General features: G+C 28.2%; 4 protein-coding genes across 8 annotated transcripts; 2 read left to right on the top strand and 2 right to left on the bottom strand.

Moving 5' to 3' along the window:
- LOC111427553 (uncharacterized protein DDB_G0284459-like) lies at positions 1 to 1,944 on the top strand. Its single transcript, XM_071194653.1, has one exon. The coding sequence runs from the start codon at positions 1 to 3 to the stop codon at positions 1,942 to 1,944; it is 1,944 nt and encodes a 647-aa protein (XP_071050754.1).
- Positions 1,945 to 2,712: 768 nt separating this feature from the next.
- On the bottom strand, positions 2,713 to 16,358 carry LOC111427386 (CD151 antigen-like). Of its 3 annotated transcripts, XR_011639635.1 has the most exons (12): positions 15,852 to 16,358; positions 15,571 to 15,801; positions 15,293 to 15,469; positions 13,759 to 15,241; positions 13,484 to 13,714; positions 13,250 to 13,426; positions 12,994 to 13,197; positions 9,711 to 12,938; positions 8,783 to 9,013; positions 6,302 to 6,481; positions 5,934 to 6,146; positions 2,713 to 3,009 (listed from the first exon to the last, which is right to left on the bottom strand). XR_011639635.1 is itself a non-coding variant. In XM_023062509.2 (5 exons), the coding sequence occupies exons 1-5, from the start codon at positions 9,768 to 9,770 to the stop codon at positions 2,938 to 2,940; spliced, it is 756 nt and encodes a 251-aa protein (XP_022918277.2). In that variant the 5' UTR covers positions 9,771 to 9,802; the 3' UTR covers positions 2,713 to 2,937. The 3 variants fall into 3 exon arrangements, 1 of the variants encoding a protein (XP_022918277.2); XR_011639634.1 differs by lacking the exons at positions 15,293 to 15,469; positions 15,571 to 15,801; positions 15,852 to 16,358 and having other exon boundaries at positions 13,759 to 13,844; XM_023062509.2 differs by lacking the exons at positions 12,994 to 13,197; positions 13,250 to 13,426; positions 13,484 to 13,714; ... (2 more) ...; positions 15,571 to 15,801; positions 15,852 to 16,358 and having other exon boundaries at positions 9,711 to 9,802.
- LOC111427382 (cytochrome P450 3A24-like) lies at positions 3,005 to 12,268 on the top strand. 2 transcript variants are annotated; one of them, XR_011639633.1, is made up of 7 exons: positions 3,005 to 3,917; positions 4,384 to 5,108; positions 5,159 to 5,227; positions 5,285 to 5,444; positions 5,497 to 5,673; positions 5,721 to 10,160; positions 11,781 to 12,268. XR_011639633.1 is itself a non-coding variant. In XM_023062504.2 (7 exons), exons 1-6 carry the CDS (start codon positions 3,785 to 3,787, stop codon positions 5,873 to 5,875), a joined length of 1,419 nt encoding a protein of 472 aa, XP_022918272.2. In that variant the 5' UTR covers positions 3,005 to 3,784; the 3' UTR covers positions 5,876 to 5,891; positions 11,781 to 12,268. The 2 variants fall into 2 exon arrangements, 1 of the variants encoding a protein (XP_022918272.2); XM_023062504.2 differs by having other exon boundaries at positions 5,721 to 5,891.
- A 430-nt stretch (positions 16,359 to 16,788) lies between the features above and the next one.
- LOC111427389 (CD63 antigen-like) lies at positions 16,789 to 23,685 on the bottom strand. Of its 2 annotated transcripts, none has more exons than XM_023062513.2 (5): positions 23,501 to 23,685; positions 17,652 to 17,849; positions 17,412 to 17,594; positions 17,148 to 17,351; positions 16,789 to 17,083 (listed from the first exon to the last, which is right to left on the bottom strand). In XM_023062513.2, the coding sequence occupies exons 1-5, from the start codon at positions 23,558 to 23,560 to the stop codon at positions 17,009 to 17,011; spliced, it is 720 nt and encodes a 239-aa protein (XP_022918281.1). In that variant the 5' UTR covers positions 23,561 to 23,685; the 3' UTR covers positions 16,789 to 17,008. The 2 variants fall into 2 exon arrangements, with proteins under 2 accessions (XP_022918281.1, XP_022918282.1); XM_023062514.2 differs by lacking the exon at positions 23,501 to 23,685 and adding an exon at positions 19,059 to 19,337.
- Between the last annotated feature and the right edge of the window lie 95 nt (positions 23,686 to 23,780).

Here is a 23,780-nt window from a genome sequence, read left to right as displayed (position 1 = left end):
ATGGAACCAACTAAATCACTTCCGAGTGGAAAAATAAGGAAAGGGTTATTAACACCTTGTAGAACAATCGGGTTATCAAGAAAATATTTAATTGAAACTTTTAAATCACCTTTAATTCAAGAAAATTTAGTTTTAAGTACAGAATCTCCTAAGAAAGAAACTGCTGTTTTAGTGAATCCAGAAGAACCAACTAAACCTCTTCCGAATGTAAAAATAAGGAAAGGATTATTAACACCTTGTAGAACAATCGGATTATCAAGAAAATATTTAATTGATACTTTTAAATCACCATTAATTCAAGAAAATTTAGTTTTAAGTACAGAATCTCCTAAGAAAGAAACTGCTGTTTTAGTGAATCCACAATCCAGTTCAACATCTGTTCAAAATAAGCGTAAAGGTGATAATTTAAGGGGTAACAAAACAAAAAAGAATAAGAAAAGTACTGAATCTAATGCAAATAATGATAAAACGAAATTAATGGAGGAAGAATTAACTAAGGAAAATAGTTCTTATTTAAACGTTTCGGGTTGTGAATTATTAGAATTAGATGAAATTGATGAAAATCAAACTGTTATAAAAAAACAAGAACTGAAATCACCTTTAATTCAAGAAAATTTAGTTTTAAGTACAGAATCTCCTAAGAAAGAAACTGCTGTTTTAGTAAATCCACAATCCAGTTCAACAACTGTTCCAAGTAAGTGTAAAGGTGATAATTTAAGTGGTAACAAAACAAAAAAGAATAAGAAGATTGCTGAATCTAATGCAAATAATGGTAAAACGAAATTAATTGAGGAAGAATTAACTAAGGAAAATAGTTCTTATTTAAATGTTTTGGGTCGTGAATTATTAGAATTAGATGAAATTGATGAAAATCAAACTGTTATAAAAAAACAGGAACTAAAATCACCTTTAATTCAAGAAAATTTAGTTTTAAGTACAGAATCTCCTAAGAAAGAAACTGCTGTTTTAGTAAATCCACAATCCAGTTCAACAACTGTTCCAAGTAAGTGTAAAGGTGATAATTTAAGTGGTAACAAAACAAAAAAGAATAAGAAGATTGCTAAATCTAATGCAAATAATGGTAAAACGAAATTAATTGAGGAAGAATTAACTAAGGAAAATAGTTCTTATTTAAACGTTTTGGGTCGTGAATTATTAAAATTAGATAAAATAGCTGAAAATTATACTATTGTAAAAAGACAAGAACTTAGTGAATTAAAAGTTACTCTAGTAAGATTACCTTTGGATAACCAGAATTTAAAAAAATCGGAAAATAATAATGTAGTTAAATGTGATGAAGACCAAAAAGTTCCAAAGAAATCTTTAAATAAGAAGTCTGGAATAATAGCAAAGATTGTAACTCCTGTAAAATCTTCAAAATCTCAAATAACTGTTACTCCAAAAACTTTATTGGTCGAATTAGAAACAAAACCATTATTAAATTCGGTAACATCAACATCAGAAACAAAGTCACAATTAAAATCGCACACACAAATGTCCATCGATGTTGAAAAAATGAACAAGAAAAAAAAATTAGCCAAGAATTCTTCGAAATTATCATTAAAGAAAACAATGTCCGACTCCTTTGAAAGTGATGATGAGTTTTTAAAAGAACCGAAAAGTACTCAAAGTTTAAAGAAAGCAAAACCTATTAATAAATCTGGATTGATTGAGAAAATTATTAAATTACAGAAAACGGTGAGTGAAAAAGAATCTATTCTTGAACGTCATAAACAAGCAGAAATTTATCGTAAACTTCACAACGTTAATAAATTAGCGGAATTAAAATCAATGTGGACGCATGGATGTAAAATTGCATTGCAAGATCTTTTGGTAAAATTACGAGAAATTGATCCCAATTTTGATATGCCAAAATTACTGACTAGATTAAAAGCGCCTGCTGGGTTACTTAAATATAATGAAGAAAATTGTGATTTTGAATAAATGTTAATTACGTAATATTAATTAAAATCAATAATATGATTTTGTTTAGATAAAGTTATTATTATGTTTATTAACCACACTTAATTATACTTATAATTTTTTTTATCAAGGATTCGTTATTTTATTTATTACTTTAATATGCCATATTTTTAAGTTACGTTACATCACAGAAAATATAATTATTTATTTATTTTTTGCTATAGTAATACAAAATTATTTAATTAAAAGTATTTCTATGATAAAAGTGTTTTTATTTTCTCCCATATATGAGGTGTATGTATAAGTAAAAAGTAAAAATTTCCCTACAATGTAATTTAATAATTGTAGAAACAAAAAGGGAAAAAAATTACAAATTTAGTTTTTTTCTTTTCGTTTTATATTGCTCGTCCAATATTAACTTCAATTTCGATTTCTAGATGTCTCTTTTAACTAAATAACAACAAACTGACAACTGTCACTTTGACATTTAAAAATAACCTAATACATTAGAAATAAAATGTCTTTTTGTCTCATAAAATTAACTAAGAATTCGTTTTAAAGTTACAAATCCATAAGTGCGGTAATCTATAGAATTCCACCTCGAAATTCCGAACGGTATTTATGAATAATATTTTCTATTGCCACATCTACCACCACATATGTACATAAATATGCTTAATAAAAAAAAGCAATGCCATTTTGCGGTTACCAAATAATTTCTCTTTGAAATTATCTTAAAAATAGATTAAATAATACGTTATTAACATTATTAAGTAAAGAAATAGAAAGTGTTTGTCAAAAATTTTTATTATAAAAATATACGGATAAATAGACAAAAACATATACACTTATTTCTTATTTTTTTTACGATTAAGTTAATTATAAATTATATATTAAACGATAATCATATAAATTAAGATGTACAAAATACAGAAAATGAAATTCTTTTTTCTAACACGTGGTCCTTAAATTTTACGTTAAAAAATCATTTCATTTTTGAGTTAAAGAAAATTTTCAAGTGTAAATGCGTCTCTTCTCGTTTCTTATTGTATTCACAAAGTAAAACGTCATAACAGCTCCAAATACCTAAAAGAATAACCAAAAATAATAATTAGAAATCACCCAAACTTCAACTTAATAAAATAAATGCAGTGATTCATAAAATCAAGCGAAAAGACAGTTTGAATTGGGCGTTAAATCAAAAACGTTGAAATGTTTATAATAATACACTCCCCTCACTTTGTATAACATTGAAATATTTGTTCAACTGTGCGCAAAAATATACAAAGCTTCAACTTCAAACTACACAAGTGTGAAATGAAATATTGTCTGAAACAATTTCAAAGACGGAGTTATCAAAAATTGTCTTTTTTGAGTCTTAAATGAAAATGGAAAAGCTAAAAAAATCAAAGAAAAACTTATTTATTTATCCTTCTTCCTCTGATGAAATTTTCAGAGTCCAAAAGTAAAGTTCTTAACGATTCAGTAACACGTGAGATAACACATCCGTTCGATATAAAACCAAGGATTTCGTTATAAAAACATTTTTTTACGCGAATCGGATTCATAAATTAATTCGGTTTGGTGGTTTTTTTAACGTTCTTTTTCCTGCAGGCAAAAAGTAAATAAATAACTAAAACGATCAAGGATTCGGAAAAACTTCAAAACAAAATTAAAAAAAATTAAGCGACAAATCGTGTTTGAAAAATTTTTATACACACGATTTAAAATAAGCATGGAAACACTAATTGAGTAGGTAGGTAATTGGGATAAGTTAAAGTGAAAAGTTTATTGCAAGTTCAACACCATTTGATTCTGGTTTAAATAACAACTAAAGCTGTAATTTTATTCCAACAAAATCATGTGTTTATTTTATTTAATTTTGGTTGTGTTGATAGTTTCATTTTTAATTTGGTACAAATTTAATTATTATTGGTATAAAAGTTGCTTGAAAAATTTTAAAGAAATTAAATATTTTCCAACAAATACAACAGGTATGTTATTACAGTAAAACCTCGATATAACGGACAAAATATTTGTAAGTCATACAATTAATATTATCTATTTAATACATCAGAATATTTAAATCAACTTTGTTTTTTTTTTTAATGGAACAGCCTTGTTATAGCATTGTTAATGATGACATTGATGACACTCGGGAATCAGAACAAGTTACAAAAAAACTTTTAGTACAAAAGTTGCAGCAAATTTTAGTCTTAACAATATTTCTCTTTTGCATTTTTGCAAAAATATACAACTATTTAGCACTGAATAACAAGTAAAACTAGAACTAACACTAGACCTAGAACTAGAAAGTTTCCACTACCTAGTTGTATACTTTTAATTAACATTTTTCATATAACAGACTTTGGCTAAAACGGCCACTCCCTTCCTCGTATTAATCCGTTATATCGAGGATTTACTGTAATTATTTTTTTAATTTAAATATATTTTTTTTAGACTTTTATAATTATTTAACAACTCAATCAATTAACGATAAAATGACAAAAAATTGTTATAAAATGTTCGGCCCATTTCCGCTTTTTATAACAACAGATGAAAAATTGTTTTCAATAATCTTAGGATCTTCAAAACACATCAACAAACCTAGTCAATTAAGTCTCTTTGGAAAAGCGATTAGTCAAGCGTTATTTTTCGCAAAAAACGATCTTTGGCGTCATCGACGTCGCCTTTTTAATTCATTCTTCGATTACGGCTCGATTTTAAATCAATTTGAAATCAATAACGAACGCACAAACGAATTCATTGATAATTTTAAGTCGAAATTATCAAACGATAAAGAATTAATCGATTTAAATTTAATTATTAACGAATTTATTTTGGGACAAGTTTCAATAAATGTTATGGGAGAAAATTTATTAAAAATTAATCCAGAAGTGTTGGATATTTTAGGATTTTTGAACCAACAAACTGTTAGGAAAGCTTTAGTTTGTACGGATCTTTTCAAAGTTTGGGAAATATTTAAAGATCTTTGGTTGGAAAGGAAGAAAATAACCGTTTTAAAAAACTGCATTAAAAAATTTTTGCAAAAACGAATTAATGAAAAAAGGAATTTTACCCATGAAAAAAGAATGATATTTGTTGATTTTTTAATCAAAGAAATGAATGAAAATAATGTATCGGAGGAATATGTAATTCAAGAACTTTTATTATTTCTATTTGCGGTAATATTCAAAAAATCTAATTATTGCAATTTTTTATAACATTTTTTTAGGGCTATGAAACCACAGCTCATTCAATTTCTTTTGCTTTGTATCTTCTCTCAAAACATCCTGAAATACAGGTAAATTAATAAATAAAACCATGTTTAATTTAGCAATAAATTCTTTTTCTTGAACAGGAAAATGTCATTAAAGAAATCAAAGCAATTACATCAAATGATATAACACACCAACACCTGCAAAAAATGGATTATTTAGACTTGGTGATTAAAGAAAGTTTAAGAATGTATACAACAGCAACATTTTTTTTTAGAATTCTCGAAGAAAACGTGGAATTCGGTAAGGAAATACACTTTACAAAAACATATATTCTTCAAATAATTCTTTTTAGAGGGAACAACCCTTCCAAAAGGATTAATTGTACTTTTCAATAACACAGGAATCCATAAAGATCCCACACTTTATCTGGAACCAGAAAAATTCAAACCTGAAAGATTTCTTTCCAATGAATTCAAATCAAAACGATTCATTTATTCCCCTTTTTGTTTAGGAATAAGGCAATGCATAGGTAAGAAGTAAAAAACCAAAATCAAAAATAATCCTAGTCCGTTTTAGGAAAACGATTCGCCGAAAATACTTTAAAATTAACCCTGGCAAAATTCGTTTTAAACTACAAATTATTCGACGCCAATCATAATTTAAATTTAGCAATAGGAATTGGGTTAACTTCGCTTAATGGGATTAAGGTTTTTATTGAAAAACGGAGATAAATTCATCTACTAAGAAGTAAGGTTATGTAAAATAATTTTTTTATTAATAAATACTAACCTCTAAAATCGCCACGATCGCTGATACTACTCCTACGGTTTTATAATGGAAAGTAATTTTACTGGTAACTGCCGAATAACAACCTAAGCTGTAATACTTTTGATGCATGCTATCACAAATGACAGCTTTGTGCTCACAACAGGATTGTGGAATCGGTGACATTTCCAGTACAACATCGTAGTCTCTATACGTGTCCAATCCACAACAATGATACTTAAAAAAATGCAAATAATGTAAATGATAATAGAAAAAAATTAAGAATCAGGAAAATGTGAGGTTATGTAAATGATATTGACAGTTTAGATCGTTTAGATTAAAAATTCAAAACATGATAATGTCGGTAATAAAGAAAACATTAGGAAACTTACCTGCTCCTCAAAATAATTTTGTACGTTTCTTGATTGAGCAGTTTCATTTAAGTATTGTTTGAAATTATTGTACATTTTTTCTTTGGTTTCATTAAAGGTGTTTTCATTGGAAGTCTTGGCGAAAGATAATCCGGTTAAAATTAAATGAAGAGTGATCATTAAAACTAATAAGATGCCGTACTAAAAAATATTAAAAGAGAAATTAATTAATTAAATCATCACTTCTAATTTTAAAACCTCTCAACAAAAAAAACTACATCAAAAAGATTGCACAATCGACTATAAATAAAATAGAAGATATTCCATTAGTTGAAAGACCTTGACACACCTCTTTCTTCTGGTTTCTCACCATGGCCTAGTTTATTTTTAAATAAACCAACAGTTTAATGACTCATCAGCTGATTGAGAGACATAAAAAAAGGAGTTTTGTGTTTTCAAAAAATTTACTTAAAATAATTAATTTATTGTTATTAAGTTTTTAAATTTACAAAATTGAAATTTGACAGTTGGTACGGTCATGTCAAAATTTTAAATAAAAACGGAAATATTTAAATTAATTAAGAAGTAATTTATTAAAAAGTTAATAAATGTTAAATAACTAGTGAAACAATAATCTTCCAAGTTAAAAAGTAACTAAAACGTGCTGGTGAAATCTTCAAATGTAAAATCACTTAATATTAATATTTTTTTTTGGAACCATATTCGAGAAATAAAACGTTTTACTGGCGTATAAAACGGTACGTTGACTCGCCAAGATGCCAAATAAACAGGGAGATAAAGTTTTCAACCTTGCAAAACCTTACAAAAACCCCCAACGACCAAAAATAACAACCGGTTTATCAAAGTTGTTTTAATAACTTTTTAATGCTAGTTAATCAAATTCCGTTAACCGGAATATGTTAAATATAGTCGTGTACATTCTTACCAGTAAACGTTTATTTATTTACGTTCTGCAATGTGTCATCGTTGTTAAAAATTGCAGGATGACGAAGACGATTCATAACAGAATGTTTGAAATTATGGTATACTCAAATATCGTGCTAAAAATAGATGTTAATGTTTGTTTCTAGTGTGTCTCAATATTTTATTGACATAGTTATCATACATTTTTATTTGAATCTAGAAATTGTGGATATGTTGTCCTACATATCCACAATAAAATAATAAAAAATGTACTGCAAATAAGATTTGTTCCACGACGAAAAAATTAAATTGCAGATGATGATGACGTTTTCAGCTACATTTAGGTTACGTTGAATATAAATAAAATATAATATAATATAATATATAATATGAATCATGTTGATATAAATTGCTCTTAATTACGATCACATTGTAATATTAATGAACTAAATTTTAATTTCATTTTAAAATGTATTATAAAGCATGTCAGTGAAGACCTTTGACCTAGTGTATGCAGACGATATAATGCTGATAGCAAGTACGAAAACAGAACTACAAAGAAAAATTGCCATGCAAATAAATATAGCGGAAACCTAGATTCTGCATATAACTAAAGGGGAAAATGATAAAAACATAAATATAATCATAAATGGGGAGAGACTGGAAATTGCGGATAAATTTTAATATACTGAGAATGGAACAATAGACAAACAAAAACAAAATAGAATACAAAAAGCAAGTAATATATATTACCAAATCAATAACACAATTGTGGACAAGAAGGAAGTAACAACAAATGCAAAATTAAGAATTTATAACACTGTATACCGGGAATTTCATATAACTGTCCCACACAAAATGCAACATAGCTTAATAGTACAGGCATTGGGTAGTTTTGCAAAGGAAAACTTTTGCTTGGAAAAAAGTGACGTTAGAGAATCCCAACAACATCCCAACGCTGTAATGGCATCTAGGGGAAATGATACAGAAGAAGAAGAATTATAAACCATGAAGATTTAATAATTTGATGCTAAGAAAAATGTGATAACGCAATCGTTACTAAATATTGGGACACCTGTATAATAACTCAATCCATGTAAGCCAAGGTCATTTTCTCTTTCTATTTCTTTCTGATTCATATGAAAAAGAAACCGAAGGTTGTCGCCGCTTAAATAACGTTGTAATAATATTACTCTTTAAAATAACTTTTTAATGGTACCGTAAAAGTAAAATTGTTCCTAATGTGGGAGGAGGAAGTTATTTGACTAATTTCCGTATAAAAAATGATCTTAGAATTCGACGGTTCTTAGAATAGAATTAAAAAAAACATTTTTCTATTTTAAATGTTTTTTTTTTTTTCGGAATGATTTATTTTTAACGCATTCGCATTCGCGTTACATTTAATTAGTATTTTTACGTAAATAACTACAATTAATTTTACGTAATTTCCTATCGAATTAAAGCGATGTCCTTCGAAATAGTGCAACAATTTCATTTTACAACTTAGCACTGTAGGATTTTTTTTATTTCATCCAAACAAACAAAAAATTTGTTTTTTTGTTAATAAGGAGTACTTACTATTTTAATTAGACCATTATTTTCTTTCCACGCACTACCAATTCCTATCAAAGCAAAAACAAGCTCCAAAACACCTGTAATTATGAATAAAAAGGCGCCCCACGTTAAAGCCATCGCAGCGTCATCGATATTTTCCGCCGCAGTTCTCGTTTCGTCGTTTAAATTTCTTAATATTTGTAATTCTTGCGTGAAATAATATACACCTATTGATATAGAAGCGACACCAACAATCTGAAATTAAAATTAAAAAAGAATTTTGAATTTTGACCATTTTTGGAATGGTAACGGAGTTATTTGACGTTTTAAACATTTTTATAAGTGGGTTATTTTAAAAATGTTCATATCAGTTTTATTTATAGCAATTTTTAAAAAATCTTTTCAATTAACGATTAAAATATCTTTTAAGATAATTTATAATGTATGGAAAATCTTTGAAACGTTCTGAAAAGTAATTAATAACTCTTCAAAAATGTACATTTATGTGTTAAAGTTAACTTTTATTGTGTTTTATTCGCACGATTAGTCAACTCAACATTCCACAAAAGAAAATCAATACAAATTTACCGCTATTTAAATATTATATATGCATTAGGAATCGTTTCGAATGTAACAAATTTCAGAAACGGATCAAAATAACGATCATCTTTTAATACATCATGATGTAATCTTTCTTGTTGCGAATTTAGGACGGAATTTATATGAGTTTTGATGATTGCATCAACAGATTTAATAATTGTGAAGAAAAAGTGTTCAAAATCGTATTATATACTGAAAACTACGTCAAACATAAAAGAAATAAATACATGACGAGTCGAAATTCGAAATCCACTACGAAACGTTTATTTGTCTTGAAACTTGAACGCATCTTTCGGCATACAAATCAAAACTAGTTTTAAATTAAGGAAAAAAACAAATTTAATTTACTCACAGCGTAAATAATACTGAAAACGATCACCAAACACTTTGTGCACTCAACAGAACAACCCATTTTTGTGTTAATCGAGTTCGAAAATCACAAATAAAAGAATGTTAAAGAAATTTTACGGCACTTAGATATTTTTAAGTTTTATGCCTTTCCGTTTAACTCTCACTTTCACTTCATAGAAAATTGTTTAAACGAACCGAAAATGTCGAATGTGAAGGAAATGTTAAAAACAGTTAGTTGCGGAATAAAGCTGTTTTTTTTCGAACTCGTCACAGGTCTATGTTCGCAGCAGGACTGACGACTGACACTAAATAGAACTGGTTCTCGGGTCAATTTTCTGAAACGGAACGTCCTCTACCACAAACGCACATCAGACTCGGAGACAGTTTACAACGTTCAGTATAAAAAGTGTAAACAATATCGTTCAAGACAAGTTTTATATCAAAAATTAAGGTAAATTAATATAAATTTAAGTTAAAACTTAAACTAATTAATAACATTATAAATAATTACTTGAATAAGTAGAAAAAATTAATTAAATATAGTTTATTATTTTTTTTTAAATTAATTGTCAAAGTGACGTCAATTTTTTCATTATAAACATGTGGTAGCACTGTCTTTCAAATTTGACAAGATAATTAGAGATAATTTTGATAAAGGTATTTTCTGTTTATTTATAATAACAAAATGTCAAGAAATGATATCATTTATTTAACTGTGAAAAGAATTTAAACTTTATGTAATAAATATGTTTAATTCAGTTTCGAAAAAAGCTAAAAAAGCTTTTTAGAGTGACAACTTAATTAGAACGTACATAACCTTAAATTTCCTGAGATCTTCTCCAACACTTGCGTTAACGATTGAAGCAGGTGAAACGTCTATTGAAGTAAGAGTACGACAGTTGTTTACCAGATTTCTAATTAGAAATCTTAGTCTAATCGGATCAACAGAGTAGATGGGATTTCGCAAATCTTCACCTCACGGCCGTTGGTAAAGAATTACCCTTTGATTGCTAAAATCTACTCAAACCTCAAGCCTGCTATCCCAAACTTATACAGAACAGAAACGCATGACATGCACACCGTGCAATATAACGTCAGAATGCTGGTACCGCTGATAACATTTGTTCCTGGGTCATATGCTTAAGATCAAACAGTGGAATGATCGGTCGGAAGCACATTCGGTGTTTCATGCGAGATCTATGTACCTTCATTGGAGATTGAAGAATACTACCGGTTGCCAGATCATTTAATTATTTTTCTGAGAAGGCTTACGTCATCTTAAGAGCAATTGCACCAACTTTAGAAAGGAAATCCCCAAAGTGATAATTATAACGGATTCCCAAAGCACACTCGATCGTATTAAGAACGAATTGGCGAACAGGGTACACCAGGAAGAGGTTCACAGTGTAAAAATCTATGGAAATTTGGAAAAGAATTATATCGACAACATATTGATGACATAAACTATCAATGGGAACAAGAGTGGACTAGAAGCAGCTCAACTAAAGGGATTAGATACGCTATGTTTCAACAAAGTTTTGCCCTTTGTATCATTCCAGTTCTACTCTCATTACTAGACTGAGAATAGGACATGCGCTATACCCCACCTATCTGTTTACAACTGGAATTAAAGATACCCCACAATGCGAATGTGGTGAAGAGGGTGATCTAGACATTTTGGACCATATTCGCCTATCCAAGATACTCTTATCAACGACAGAAACTATTTGCAGGTCTATTTAAGAAACATATATATTTACCAATTAACCTAGTAACATTGCTAGCTCATTTGAGATATATTTGATGTTATTTGAATATATTACATCTGCAGGCATTCTACTATGATAACGGCGGTGATGACTTTGTCTGTCATATATTTAAAGTAATCCAAGTTTCATAGTATCCTATGTAAGTCGGGTCACAAAATATTTTATATAACTTTTTTTAACCACATTATCGATTAGATTCTAGGTTCAAGGTAATATTTTTTTAATAAACCCCTAATCCATTACATTTTAAACGTTTCCGCTTAAATTTTAAACATTACTTATCGATTTATCATTTCTTACAGATTATCAGGGTCAAAAGTTAAAATGTGAAAAAAGGAAAATGTTTTAAAGTTCGTATCGATCGGTGATATACATTTACATACGTATAAATACGCAATCTATCGCACGTGTTTCATTTTCTTGTTTATATAAAATGTACTTATTCTAAAAGACGTTTTATAGAACAAGGCCATACGCAAAATCGTCTTCGAAATGCCTGCGTACGTCAAAAGCAGACGAAAATAAAATGACGATTAAAGATAATTATGAAATAAACCATCCGAATTCGTAAAATCATTTGGACGATATTAAAATTTAAAATAAAAATTATAAAAAATGTAGGTTATGTTTATTTCGAATTTGACATGTAATATCAATTTATAAGTCAATTTAATTTATACGTCAATTTTTTTATGCTCCATTAATTCGCTTTTAAATGTTTAAGAATAATTATTTAATTTAGTTTATCTTTATTATATTTTTGTTAATAAATTTTAATTATAATATTGAATTCAAAGTATATTTATTGTTATTGGAAGTGTCGGTAACAACGATAACTACAAAAACAATACATAACCTCAACTAGATTCAATTAGATGTTGAATGATGGATAATTAAGTTATTTGAGTTAAAATTGATTCGTTTTGTAGTTATAAAAAAATTCTTATTAAAAGAAATTATTAAGTCTATCCTAAAAATTAGATGTGTCAACTAGGTACGTTTTTATTTATTATTATAAAATTACTTATTAGTTTCAAAGTTACCATTGTAATCACTCTTTATAAAAAGATATAAATGATCTTTGTTAAATTAGTAGTTGAAACAGTTAACCTGAAGTCGTTTCGAGAGCTGTTCTTGTGTCATCGTTATTTCAATCTATTGACTTAATAAAACGTTAACATCTCGTGCCCTCATAAAATCTAATTGATTTATACGAGAATATTACTGTTTGCTTATAATTGAGAATTTCTTTTAACAGGGTTACAAATTTTATTGATTTAAGGCTAAAAACTAATTGATTTTGATTGAAAAACATATTCCGGATGAAGAAATTTTGAGTTTATTTAATATGTCGTTAAATCGTCTTCTAAATAATATCTTGGTAAGTTATCTGGGTTAAAAAATCGTTTTGGAAACATAAGATTTTTAATGGCTCGATGAATGAGAATAACCCCGACAATCTAAAACATAAAATAAATTATACACGATTAAATTAATAATAAATTAAAAGATGACCTCTAATAAAGATATGCAGAAAGAAGTTACTCCCATTAATTGCCACTGACAAAAATAAGATTCGGAGACTTTCATTTCACAGCCCAAAAGTTGAGTTTCATTGAATGTGGTGCAATTATCGGCTCCTAATATGTCTATTTGGGATGTGTTATATGGAAATAATCTATCATAATCGGTTGAGTTGTTAACTCCACAACAATTATACTATAAATAAACTAAATTAAAAGGTTAATGTTGGAAAAATTAATATGCTTACTTTTTCTTGTAGAAATAATTGTGCTTGGACGGCATTTACATCATTTTTCATTTTAACAAAATTAACGGTCATGTAACCCCAAACTTGCAAAGGAAGTAAAACGTTTAATGAGATCAATATCATTAAAATTCCTAAAATGATCTTAGAAATTGATAAAATTCCAAGAATGGTTGCAAACTAAAATCGGAAAAATGGTTGAAAATGCTTCTTTATTTCCTATTTTTTTAAACTGACCGTTTTCAATTCACAAATTCCTTGCACAGTTAAAATATAAGTTCCTAATAGTCCAACTGATAACATAATCATGCCATATATTAACGAATATAAGACTAAAATTGATGTAGCACCTCGTCCCGCGTCTAATAAAACGATTGAGTCCACAGCTTCTTTTGGGTAAATTGAAAAAATCGGTTTATAAAATTCAAATATTAATATACCCGATATTAAAAAATAATAACCTAAAATCTGGAAAAGAAATTAAATGAATTTGGTTCATTTTCTTTACGTACCATATAAATAATGTTGAAATAAGTAAGGATATTTGTTGACGATTGTTTTGTTGAATCCATTTCGATTAATTGGAAATAGTAAGGATTTAAAATATTACGGGAACTGATCTGTTCCAATTCTACAGCCCATAGGAAAGCTTCAGGCAGAAAGCGAGCAAGGCCGTATAAAAATATTCACGCAAACCTGAAAGGACGACGGGCGCCAAGTAAAATTATCCCAAAAATTTTTATTAAAAAAAAATTTATTAATTGATTAATATTAAGTTCTCGGTATTATTTAAGTAAAATAATAAATAAAATCTATAAAATTAAATCTTGAATAACATTTTATTTGAAATAGATGTGTTAGGTATATATTGGGTTGCCTATCTTATTGTTTATTAAAATATTTCAACAACAAGGACATAAAATTTACCGGGAATACAATATAATTACGCAGTAACCATAGTTACGAAACTACAATAGACTTGCACTATCCCACATAAAATGCAACATAGCTTACTATACAGGCAAGTAGTTTTGCTTGGAAAAAGGTGACGTCCTTATGATAACTGAGTTTCCGTCTTAAGAGACGCACGGCTAAACTCGAATGTTTCTGGTTCTAGGTCTAGTGTAGTATAACCAGTTCCAGCCTGAATAACAATTAAAACTGGAACTAACACTAGATATGTGTAGAACTAGAAACATTCGGATGTACGTCTCTCAATACGGGTAAACTGGAATGATGAAAACCCGAATGTTTCTAGTTCTAGGTCTAGTGTTAGTTCTAGTTTTAGTGCAATAGAAATATGCAACATTGTGATATCTTATGCTAACTAGCGCTACCTAGCACTGTCACTAGAACTAACATTAGACCTAGGCTAGAAGTAGGATCATTCAGGTTTAGCCATCTTAAAGAGACATATGGCTAAACGGAATATTTGTTATTCAGCGCTAGATTGTTGCATATTTTTATTGAGCTATAACGGACACTGCGTTCCCCGTATTGATCCGTTATATGGAATTTTTGCTGTCAAATTATATTGACTTGATTTTATGTGGGACAAAGTAAGTAGGTACGAACTGGTTTCTATGTAAATATATTTTTGTATATTGCATCTTAAGTGAAATTCACTGTATAAAATAATATATTGGCAGTCATAAGATAATACTTTATTCCTTGATTTTTATTTTGTTACACCGAGGTCGTAGTTTGATGTCCATTTTCAGTAAAAAATCCTTCGCGTCGTTTTATTTTTCTTAGAAATTTAAATGCAACGCCAATTCCAATTGCTTCAACTAAACATATTACTAATGTAACTATTCCAAGTGGAATGAAACTATAATGAAATGCTTCGACTAGTTTTAAACCGCAACCATCGGGTTTGATTTTGTCGATTAAATTGCAAGTTTCGTTGAATTCGTTGCAACAAGTTCCGGTGTATTTTACCCAACCAAATACTATTCGGTAATCTCTATAACTGTCTATACCACAACAATTATACTAAAAAAAATAATAATTAATTTCATAACGTTTAATTACTTTTTTTAATACCGTTTCTTCAAGAAACATTTGGACTTTTAATAATTTCCTTTCAATTTCCATCATGGTGAAGTTTTCTAAAACTAATTTTCTTATTCCAACAGCAAATTTCATGCTTATTATGTTTATAAAAATATACAATCCAGCTCCTAGCTTAAAACTGGATACAAGTGATATTGCGTAAATAAACTAAAAAAATAATAAAATGCTAAAATTAAATGCAGGATTTTTTTTTGTTTGGCAACACTTTCAATGCCAAACTTAACAAAAAAAATTATAATTTGACATACCGATTTTAATAAACCTCTTTTTTCTAGTACCAACCCACAACAGCCATAAAGAACTAAAATTATAATAACAGTACCATAACTAATAAAAGCCGATCTTGTACCGGAAGCAACCAAATACGATTTATCGATGTTTTTAATAAATTCCTGAGTATCGTTTTCATAATTTTCTAAATTCGGATGTACGGAAGTCGAAAATATCAATCCAACAATTAAAAGACCAATACCAAATATCTAAAAAAAATCTTTTTAATTAGAATTAATTTTTTTAATTTTATTCTTACCAAATATATAATAAGATATATACCAAAATATCGTTTTTCCATTCTATTTTCTTTTGCGGACTCGCTTCAGTTCGCTATTACGTTTAAATGTGCTCAAAAGTTCTCTAAATATAGATTGACGTCCGAGATCATCTGAATTCTGTTGTAATGTTGTTTTGGCTGCATTTACAATTTGTTAACCATTCAAGTCTATTTTTTAAGGTTGTACGTGGTAAATAATCTAATAATTCGATTTTAGTACGCGAAAATATTTTCAAAAATGTTTTTATTTGATTATTTTATAAAATAACTTTAAAATCTGAATTAGGTGAGTTTTTACGCTTTATTAAATTGATGAAAATGAAAGTTGCAGTTAAAAAATTTGATGATATCAGAATATTTAAGTTTTGGGATTTAGGTTGGCAACAACACTTTAACAAGCTGTCATGTCAAAAACGATAATTTAAAAAATTCAAACCCATTTTCTTATAATCTTAAGGTTATATATTTCTGTTATGAGACCCATGGTAGTCTACCATAGCCATAGTTTAGTGCTCAGTACTAAAACATGTATTTAAGGCTAGATTGCTGCGCCAATTGCAACGACTGGCCTGCTTGTTAATTGCGGGCGCCATGAGATCGACATCCACGATCGTGATGGAGACTATGCTGAATGAGCCGTGATGGCGTTGTTTCGATTACAATCAGTGGATAATAAGCAAGTTGTAAAAATAGGAATGGTTTGCACTACATCACACCTACTTTCTTAAACGCTGGCCATCCACACTAATCTTTTCGCACGATCTTTCCATTTCGCTAGGGTCGTAATGCACGACTGCTCAGGCCGAAATAACTGCTATACATATAGCAGCTAATATGATCATCGATTCCAATAAAATTGATAGAAACGTTGTAACAGAGTTGGGCAATTGACGAGAAAAAGAATCTTAATGATATATATATTTGTAAAGAGTTTATTAAATAAAATATATCGACTTAAACAATGAAAATAGAAGTAGTTAAATAACATTTATATTATTAATATTATTATTAGAACATCGATTTCGTTAACTCTTAATTTATTTTTGTGACATTCACTGTGGTGCTTATTTTCTTTGTGTTTTATTTACTTCTTTCTTAAATAAAAAACCGCCACAATCACAATTTGCGGTTAATCTTTACGCATAAGCTCCTCTTCTGTGACTATTTTTTATCGAACTTGAAAGGCATAAAGCGAAAATTGCTCCAACCAGCTAAAAAAGAATTTCAACATGTTTTAGAAATTATTTTCAAAATAACAATAGTTGATTGTTTTACCTCGACAGCGGCGATACTTATAAAAATGATACCGATTATTTTAATAGTATCCCTAGTAAAATCAAACAAAGCATCTTTACATCCTTGGAAAAAGAAATCCTGGAAGTTATTACAAGTACCCTTTGGCCCTGCACAACAACTGTCTGGTGGTAAAGAAAGGATGCCCACCCATGAGTGCGGTCCTGTAGTTCCACAACATTTAAGCTAGAAAATGTAACAAATTTAATTAAAGAAAAAGTAAGTATAAATAAATGATTAACATACAGATTGTTGAATAAGATCAACTGCTTCATGTGATTGGGGTGGTGCTGAATTGTACTTCTCCATTAATCGTTGGAAAACAACACCAAATTGGGTTCTTAAATCATCAGTATTTTTAGTTTGTAAGAAAGCCAAAGTACCAAACGCCACTTGAATTACTAAAATTATCAATAAGATGACTGCATACTGAAAAAAATTAAAATATTAATAATTAAAAGTACATTAATTAATCATATATCTTACAGTTGTTAGCATGCAGGTACTTTCTTTTACAGCTCCACAACAACCGAAAAAGGCTATCACAAAAACTATCGATCCAACCACTATCATTAATATTGGTATGTAAGAAATTGTCGAATATTCATCTGGTATTGACTCGGTGATGTCACTGATGTTGAGTTGGAAAATTATACCAACAACTAACATTGCCAAACCAAGCAGCTGTAACAAAAAATTGGTTTAAATACAATATTGATCGATTAAGTTACAAGTAAAATATTAAATAATTTAATAATAAGTATCACCATCAAATAAATATAAAAAAAATAATTTCCACAAAATGCTCTGTTGATTTAACACCACGGAAGCAAAATAAGAATTTAAAATTTTCGTGGGTACACGAAATTTTATTTATTTAAATAAAATTAAATTGTTAATTTTAAATATCTATATTTTAACGATTTCTTCATAGATGGCACTATGGTTAATGCAAAAAAAATTTTGACGTATTAATAATTTTAAATAAATTAATTTATTATTTCACTCAAAATCGATTTGCTTCGCTATAAGATTTTCTTGCATACCGATTTTTCTATATTATGCAATAAAAGATATATATGTTAAAAAATTAATAACTCAAATTTTATTACCAATATAATTTTGGAATAAAATAAAAATCCCTATTTTTTAGTTAAAAGTATCAATGTAATTTGGGTTGCATACATTTTTTTGGAAAGTAATAAAATAGATTAATAATTCCTTTCCATAAGTCATCAAATAATCATTATATTATCGCTTTTGTGCCGTCTGGCTTGTTTTTACAATTTTTCCCTTATCAAGGTAAAGATAAGGTGTTATAATAACAGATAAAAACTCTTTTATGTAACAAATTATCCAAAAAGTGTTTTTTTTTGTATTGATTGGAATTAAAATAATGTTTTTATTAAAGTAAAAAGATGTAAAAAATGTATGTCAAGAAACACTCGTTTTTAATTCATAACAAGGGGTCGATGGAAAACTATTGATTGTGATGTGAAAATAGGACAATCGTTTCACAACGTAGTTCATCAACAAGTGTTTATAATTAGTTTTATTCTAAACATTGTTTTTATTAAGGTTTAATACTTCAATATAATTGTTATTTACGCAGAATTCTTATCAGTACAGTTATAAAATTTAATCAACTTATCAGGAGATTAAGAAATATATATTTCAACATATTTGTTGAAGGTAGATAGATATTTTTGTAATGTTACCAAGACCCAATTTTTTAAGATAAAATCTTTTGAGATAACTCTTATTTTCGAACGTAAAAAATTTTGTCTTAACATTCAACCAAACAAGAATAAGAATAGATCTTGACCCAATTTTTTTACGATTGAGAAAGTAATATAAAAAAATTAAATAACAAAGAAGTTCATTAAAACTTACCGCACAAATTAAATTAAACCCGAACATAATAAATCTTACTATTCCCATTGCACACGCCATTTTTGTTGGGATTTATTCTTTTCAATTATTATTAATATAAAAAATTATTAATTTTTTAACACTAAACTAATAAAACCGTTCTCTTTGTCTGTTCGCAAGAGAAAACCGTTTACGTCGTTGGTTGACGCAGCTGTGTTATTTTGTTAACGGTAGCAAGCGAGAGAAAGAGAGAAAGTACCGACAACGCTAAAGTTACACGTGAACTGTTCGAGGTGTTCGAGTTGCACTAAATCCGCAGCAGATATGTTCTCATATATAGATAGGAGATGAAATTAATCATTTCCAAATTTATCGTTATCTTTCTCATGGAATTATTAATTTTTGTAAATAATATGAGTCAGTAATATAGAAATTTATATTTTTTTATATTAATGATGATAATAAATGAGGAGAAAACGATAACATTCATAAAAACAATGTATTAATTTCGAATTGTTTTCCAAAAATACTTATTTATCTTAATACAAAAAGTAAAAAACAAAATAAGCAACCAAACATTCAAATTTGTAATTTTGGTTGTCTACCTAACAATTAATATTAACTAATTTTGATTTAATTTCTTTTATAAATTTATTTTTAATTCTTGATTTTTATTAAAAAATAAATTTAAGTTATTTATTTTTAATTTATTTTAATTTTTAATTACCTTTTAATAAAAAAAAAATTAATTACAAATAAATTAAAAATAGGCAACAAAATATACATCAACGTCATTTTAATTGCCTAACTTCAAACAAATAAAGAATATTTCAGCGGTATTTATTGTTGCTAAATAAATAGAACGTCATTGATTATAATTAAATCTTAAACATGGTGACTTATCAAGCAAGGTTTTTCAAGTAATTTTCTATGACTCATTCTTAATAAAAACCGACGTCACAGTGGATGTTGTTGTGTAATAAAAAAAAATACAGGAAACTCCTATTTAAAACACCCACGATCGGTTACGTACAAAAGGAGAAGATTTTGTAATTTAAAACGACTTCAAGTAAAACTTCTTGTTCGTTTTTAATGATTTTGACCAAAATATATTAAAAAAATATGTAATGGAATAATAGAGCGGCTATCTTTGGGATGTTGGGAGTTTAAGTGCAGAATTTTGTTAGATCACGTTCTATATTTAGAAAAAACAGATTCTAAAGCGTAATAAACTCGTTGTTGCGATTTACAAAAGGGAAAAATGAAACATTTAAGATTATCGTATTTAATAAAAACGATTTTATATTTAATAATGATTCAGAAATCAAATAAATCCGATCTATACGGCAAATATAAATTATTTGTCGTATTTCTCATTCCCAGTATTTTTTTTAACTTTACTAAACATACAGATAGATAAATACTTGGTAAGAACAATTTTCCTCCTTCAACCTAAATATTCGTCATATTTAGAGCCCATAAATATTTATATTTATTTAATTAGGACCTTGAAGTTGCATTTCGTATAAAAATGAATGTATAAGTAATAAGTATATCAATACTACATGGTTGCAATAAATGTAATAGTAAATAAAAGATAGAGAAGTTGAAAAAAAAATGAAAAATCAATATTTTAACAATATTTATAAAGTAAATACAACGTAAGTTTTATCAGGTTTATAAATAAATATTTAAAAGAAAAAAAATTCCCGCTTATTTTAATTCAAACAATTTTGACGTTTAACAATTTTCTAACCACTCAATTTTTCTTATAATTTTATAGCACATTTTTAAAATAAACGATTTTCTATAATTCCGCAAACTTTTTTAATTAAATTTAATTATTTTTTATTTAAATATTTCTGCCATGTATGAAGTTGATCATGTCTTTCATAAATGGCACTCTTTTTTCACTATATTAATTCTCTCCAATTTATAAACTAAAATCGATTTATTTCTTTATGTACACAACCGATACGAAAATACTAAAAATTCTGTTAAAATAAATTTTTATCTTTTATTTGTTTAATTTTATTTTCAAAAAAATCTTGGTAATCGGATCAATCAATTTACTTTTAAATTTTTAAATGTCAACTACAAACGTCAAATATTTGAGTTGTCCATATTTGTTTTAGTTATGGATACTCTTTTTGGGACGTTAAATTACGTGGTCAAAACGTGCTATATGGGAGTGACGTAAAAACACATCAGTATCGTGGCACCAACATCCAATACCACGAAAAAATAAAGATTTAGGCTGGATTATTAGATAAGTTATCGTGGGACCTCTATTTTTAAATGAAAAGTTGATATATACATCATATTTGCGATTCAAGGAAGTTCAAACGGATGTTGTACTGCAACAGGATGGAACGCCACCCAGTTATGTGATTATGGTTAGAATGTACCTTATTGCCAACGTTAACAGACGGTGGATAGGCTGCCGTAGATCAACAAGCAAAGAAAAGCCTGTCCGAAGACGCAATGTTAAACCCGAAATTTGACCCATTTACAACCATTTATACCATTCATCAGGTTTATTTCAAAATTGGAGAAAAAAACAACATCTTTAAGATACGTATACTACATAAGTATACTATAGAAAGAACATTGTATTAACAGTTGACAGCAAAAACCGTATTCGAACTGTTGGCAAGATTGTATTTTTGGGTTGATAACTGCTGCTATATAAGATTTTTAATCGTGTTTTGTCCCCACTTTGATTTTTAAGCAAGGTTTAGTCAGTTGAATTATAAAAATTGCGGAAAATTCAAAATAACAAAATTTCTCACCTCTACTACACAATACGTGGTACGGAATTATAAAAGGGCAGGTAACAAGAAGAAATCATTTATTCCTACATCGTCAAATCCCTACCGTAAGTGCTACAATAGTCTTGAACAGGTCTTTGGCGTTCGTGTTAACCTTCAACGGCGCGAAATTACATTAAAAACTTGGTTCTAAAAGTCGGTATGCTGTTAGAAAATCATTCATAACTATGATTAATAAACGAAAGCGGTTTGCATTTGAAAAAAATGGCAAATTAAGGAATTTAACTTCTGAAAAATGGTAATTTACACGGATGAGACTGAAGTCAATATAAAATTATCGACTGGAAAAGTAAGAATTTGGTGAGAGAAAAACAAGGGCGTTGCTGTCAACAGTGATTAAAATGTCCTTTACCGTACGGTTGTTGAACTGCATAGGTAACCAACATATCTATTTTTGCTTTTACTCTTCTTAAGTGAAATAAATCATCAAATATATTTGAAATTTGTACTACCATTCTTGAGTAATTCGTGATTTTCTAATATTTCGGAGGGTGTTCGAATACGGATTTTCCATACTGTAACTCTTTCTAATAACGTTGAATTTGATGACGATACGAATATATCACAGGAACTGTATGATTCAGTAGGAAAAGTCGTGGAAAAATTCTTAGAAAATATGCTGACGCAGAGAAAATATGTGCAAAATTCAAATTCAACGAAAATTTATAGAAAATTAAAGATTTAGAATTAAAGTTATCATACAGAGTGTATCAAAGTTATTAAAACCATTCAATAAAATGCCAGCAAAAATTCACTTTATGGCTGATGTCACACATAAGCGCCCACTTGGCGAATAAAGAATCATAAGAATTAATAGATGTCCTTGATATTACGTTTTTCACTTTTGCTTATTTTATTTATTATTGCCACGGTAACAATTTAAAATACTAAAGCAATTAAGATAAGAATAATATATTTTTTTTAAGGTTCACCCAGATTTACTTATGAATTCAACAAATGCGCTTATAATAAAGTTTATTAATTTAACAGTCTCGCCGCGTAATACTTTCTTAACATTGACCTGTTAATTTGTAATAACTAAGAAGCGATAGCATCATCGTTCGAATTACAACCTGAACACGTCCACCATACGACCATGAACACATCGAACATGGTCACATGGCAACATCAAATGAAACAGTTTTTTTTAACAACAACGATTATTGTTATTGATTTTTCGACGCTTCTTCCACCTATATAACTTTTTATTATTTAAAAATTCCACTTTTTGATAAAGTAAAAAATGGTTTTGCTGTGACATACTTTATTATTATCTTTACTGTTATCTCTAAGTACACAATATTTCCAAGTACAAAGGGGTGTTCCCCATAAAAGTAGAAAAAAGAGTTAATTGTTTTTCATGTGTAAACAATTCATGCTGAAAGGTTTCTAACATTGCGATGACCTTTAAAGTAACTTTAACACAAATAGAATTTGTTTCATGTTTTCGTTTCCGCTCAACATTCAAGTTTGTGGAAATAATTTTGGAATTTTCTAAGAATAAGAAATGATTCAAATTTTAACTTTTTTTACTCAATGCAATTTTTAAAATTCTCAAATCAAATTAAATTAATAATATAACGTTATCAACATTATTGTTATTGGAAAATATAATCAAGAAAACAAACTTACCAAGCATAATAAGTTGAACAAAAACAAACTGTATTTAGCTATACCGGATGCGCACCCCATCTTTATTTTCTAATTCCACTTCACCAATAAACAAGAAATTAGTTAACAAACAAATAAACGATGCTTTATAAAGGGATAAACAATGACTTAGCACCCCGTAACGCGAGACTTCTCTCTATAAAATGAAAAAGGAAGCGAAAAAGTTAAACTATTTATAATATGTTTACAAGCAGTGTTGCCAAATATCAAAATGTATGTTTGGTTGCATAACTCCATTTAA

Source organism: Onthophagus taurus, chromosome 2 (genome assembly GCF_036711975.1).
Source record: "Onthophagus taurus isolate NC chromosome 2, IU_Otau_3.0, whole genome shotgun sequence".
Classification (NCBI taxonomy): Eukaryota; Metazoa; Arthropoda; class Insecta; order Coleoptera; family Scarabaeidae; genus Onthophagus; species Onthophagus taurus.
The sequence above is the reverse complement of the archived record's forward strand: the minus strand, read 5'-3'. Positions and strand labels throughout refer to the sequence as shown.

What these genes read in the sequence shown, in the direction of transcription:
- LOC111427386 (XM_023062509.2), bottom strand. Translation starts at nt 9,770, where the DNA reads ATGGGTTGTTCTGTTGAGTGCACAAAGTGTTTGGTGATCGTTTTCAGT. An exon ending in ATAATGGTCTAATTAAAATA is followed by an intron (nt 6,482 to 8,782) that starts GTAAGTACTCCT and finishes AATATTTTTTAG; the next exon opens with TACGGCATCTTATTAGTTTT. An exon ending in CGATCGTGGCGATTTTAGAG is followed by an intron (nt 3,010 to 5,933) that starts GTTAGTATTTAT and finishes TTATTCTTTTAG; the next exon opens with GTATTTGGAGCTGTTATGAC.
- LOC111427382 (XM_023062504.2), top strand. Translation starts at nt 3,785, where the DNA reads ATGTGTTTATTTTATTTAATTTTGGTTGTGTTGATAGTTTCATTTTTA. An exon ending in CGAAGAAAACGTGGAATTCG is followed by an intron (nt 5,445 to 5,496) that starts GTAAGGAAATAC and finishes AATTCTTTTTAG; the next exon opens with AGGGAACAACCCTTCCAAAA. An exon ending in AGGAATAAGGCAATGCATAG is followed by an intron (nt 5,674 to 5,720) that starts GTAAGAAGTAAA and finishes AGTCCGTTTTAG; the next exon opens with GAAAACGATTCGCCGAAAAT.
- LOC111427389 (XM_023062513.2), bottom strand. Translation starts at nt 23,560, where the DNA reads ATGGGGTGCGCATCCGGTATAGCTAAATACAGTTTGTTTTTGTTCAAC. An exon ending in TTGATCTTATTCAACAATCT is followed by an intron (nt 17,352 to 17,411) that starts GTATGTTAATCA and finishes TACATTTTCTAG; the next exon opens with CTTAAATGTTGTGGAACTAC. An exon ending in TAAGTATCGCCGCTGTCGAG is followed by an intron (nt 17,084 to 17,147) that starts GTAAAACAATCA and finishes ATTCTTTTTTAG; the next exon opens with CTGGTTGGAGCAATTTTCGC.
- LOC111427553 (XM_071194653.1), top strand. Translation starts at nt 1, where the DNA reads ATGGAACCAACTAAATCACTTCCGAGTGGAAAAATAAGGAAAGGGTTA.